The sequence below is a fragment of the Penaeus vannamei genome, chromosome 21, assembly GCF_042767895.1.
Source record: "Penaeus vannamei isolate JL-2024 chromosome 21, ASM4276789v1, whole genome shotgun sequence".
NCBI lineage: Eukaryota > Metazoa > Arthropoda > Malacostraca > Decapoda > Penaeidae > Penaeus > Penaeus vannamei.
In genome coordinates, this window is record NC_091569.1 from 6,950,550 (window position 1) to 6,953,049 (window position 2,500).

The following is a 2,500-nucleotide window of genomic DNA, read 5'->3' on the forward strand; positions in this document are numbered from 1 at the left end:
CCCCTTCCCTTCTTGCCCCCCCCCCCCCGGTCTTCCCCTAACACGCATGGGAAACCGCCAGCGGTTGGCTCGTAAAATATCGTCGTGTCTCGTAAGGCGCGAGATTATGCGAGACTGCTGCTACGGTTGTCTCACTCTCGCTCTTTCTCTTTCTCTTCCTCATTTCATTTCAGTCTCCTCCTCTTTCTTTCTTTTTTTTCTATTTCGGTCTCTGTCTCTGTCTGTTTGTTTGTCTGTCTGTCTGTCTGTCTGTCTCTCACTTCGCTTTCTTTCTTTCTCCTTTCTTCCTTTCTTTCTCTCTCTCTCCCTCTCTCTCTCTCTCTCTGCTCTCTCTCTCTCTCTCTCTCTCTCTCTCTCTCTCTCTCTCTCTCTCTCTCTCTCTCTCTCTTTCTCTCTCTCTCTCTCTCTATCTCTCTCTCTCTCTCTCTCTCTCTCTGAACACGCTACTACTACTGATAACAGTAATAATAATGATAATGATGATATTAATAACAATAATAATAATGATAATAATAGTAATAAAGATAATAATAACAATGATAACAATGATAAGGATTATGATGATAATAATAACAATAATAATAATGAAAACGATGATAATAACAATGACAATAAAAACTATGATAATGATAGTGATATACCAGTAATGACGACATCAAAGATTCTAAAAACACTCGCCGGCTACAGTATCTAAAAGCAGCATTTAAGGAGCTCGACTCGTGACCGCCTACAGTAATAATTTCTATTCCTTTCTCAATTTCATCTTGGGATTCCACTCTGAACCTTTTCTCTCACCTGATAGAGATCCTGAATCTACTTAACCTCGCCTCTTTTATTTGCATAGGGAACTGAATCCGCCTTGACGCGTTTCGTTCGTTTTTTGTTTATTCTATTTTCTTTCGCTGTCTTTCTTGTTTTGTCTATTTCTCAAATGTATATCACGTTTGTTTGTTCGTTTTTTGAGCATTTAGATGGTAGGTTCAATAAAGAAAGAAAAGTGCAAAGAATATTGTGAGAAATATTGAATTGTAAGGTTTTACGCGAAAATAAAGATGTAAAGAAGATGGAAGACAAAGAATCTCTTTCGAGGGGTGACTATTCTAAATGAAAATAATACCGCTTTCTTTATTCTCCGAGTGTCCCTTTCATCCTTGTTAAAAGAAATGGCGATGAGATGGCATTTTACAATAGCTTTTCCCTCTTATCTATTTGTCCATTTACTCATCTACTTATCTACCTATTCTACTTACGACAATACCTGCTCTAACTTGTGTATGAACAAATGAGCGTATGTACCGTGTGTGTGTGTGTGTGTGTGTGTGTGTGTGTGTGCTTTGTGTATGTGTGTGTGTGTGTGTGTGTGTGTGTGTGCGTGCGTGTGTGTGTGTGTGCTTTGTGTGTGTGTGTGTGTGTGTGTGTGTCTGTGTATGTTGTGTGAGTGTGTGTGTGCTGTGTGTGTTTGCTTCAAGAATCATTCATACGTATTTGTTTGATAATATATATATCATTTTCCATCACAAATCCAGAAAGTAAAGAAACAAAAAAAAAAATGAAAACAAGTGAAAGATAATAACCTAAAAAACATAAGAACATAAAATGTAAAGAAAACGGAAAAAAAAACAGAAAACTGAATTGAAAAAAAACGAACAGAGAAAACGGGAAACGATGATACCACCCGAAACCAAAACAAACGAATGAAATTAGAAAAAGGCAAAAACTTAGAGTCAAGATGGGCGGGCTTAGTGTGGCAGTGAGGTGGGCGTGTCTCATAGTCATGATCACAGGTGTTTGTGGGCGGATCGTCTGCTATAATGGAGGGCGCTGTGTGTTCAACAGGTGCATCTGTACACCTGGATTCTACGGGTCGCGATGCCAGTATGGTGAGTACATGTGTTATTGTTATTGTTATTAATTTGTTCTTTTTCTTGTAGTTGCAATAATATCTGCTGTTCTAGTTATTATTGTTTTTTATTATCACCATTACTATTGTTGTTGTCATCATTATTATAATTATTATTGTCATTACTAATGTTACTATTGTTCTTATTATCATTATTATAATTATTATTGTCATTACTAATGTTACTATTGTTCTTATTATCATTATTGCTGTTGTTATTAATGTTAACAATTTTCTTATCATTATTAGCATTATCATTATCATTATTATAATTGTAATCATCATTATCATTATTATTGTCATTATAATTATTATCATTATCATTATTATCATTATTATCATTACCATTATTATCATTATTATTATCATTATCATTATTGTCTTTATTGTTATCATTATTTTCATCATTATTACTGTTGTTGATGATGTTATTATCAGTATTATTATTGATATAATTTTTGTTATCATTATCAATATTGTTATTATCATTATTGTTGTCATTTGTATTACCATTATCATCATCATATTATTATCATTATTACTATTAGTAGTAGTAGTAGTAGTAGTAGTATCATCATGATCTTCATTATCATCACCATT

The 2,500-nt window shown here is 34.0% G+C and overlaps 1 protein-coding gene across 3 annotated transcripts in view; it reads left to right on the plus strand.

Moving 5' to 3' along the window:
- The window catches only part of LOC113803929 (multiple epidermal growth factor-like domains protein 6), a 124,804-nt gene that overhangs the window by 66,506 nt on the left and 55,798 nt on the right, over positions 1 to 2,500 (plus strand). For all 3 annotated transcript variants that reach the window (XM_070135806.1, XM_070135807.1, XM_070135805.1), the window contains exon 2: positions 1,527 to 1,880. In XM_070135806.1, coding sequence (XP_069991907.1) covers positions 1,730 to 1,880 — 151 coding nt within the window. In that variant the 5' untranslated portion in view covers positions 1,527 to 1,729. The remainder of the gene's footprint in view (positions 1 to 1,526; positions 1,881 to 2,500) is intronic.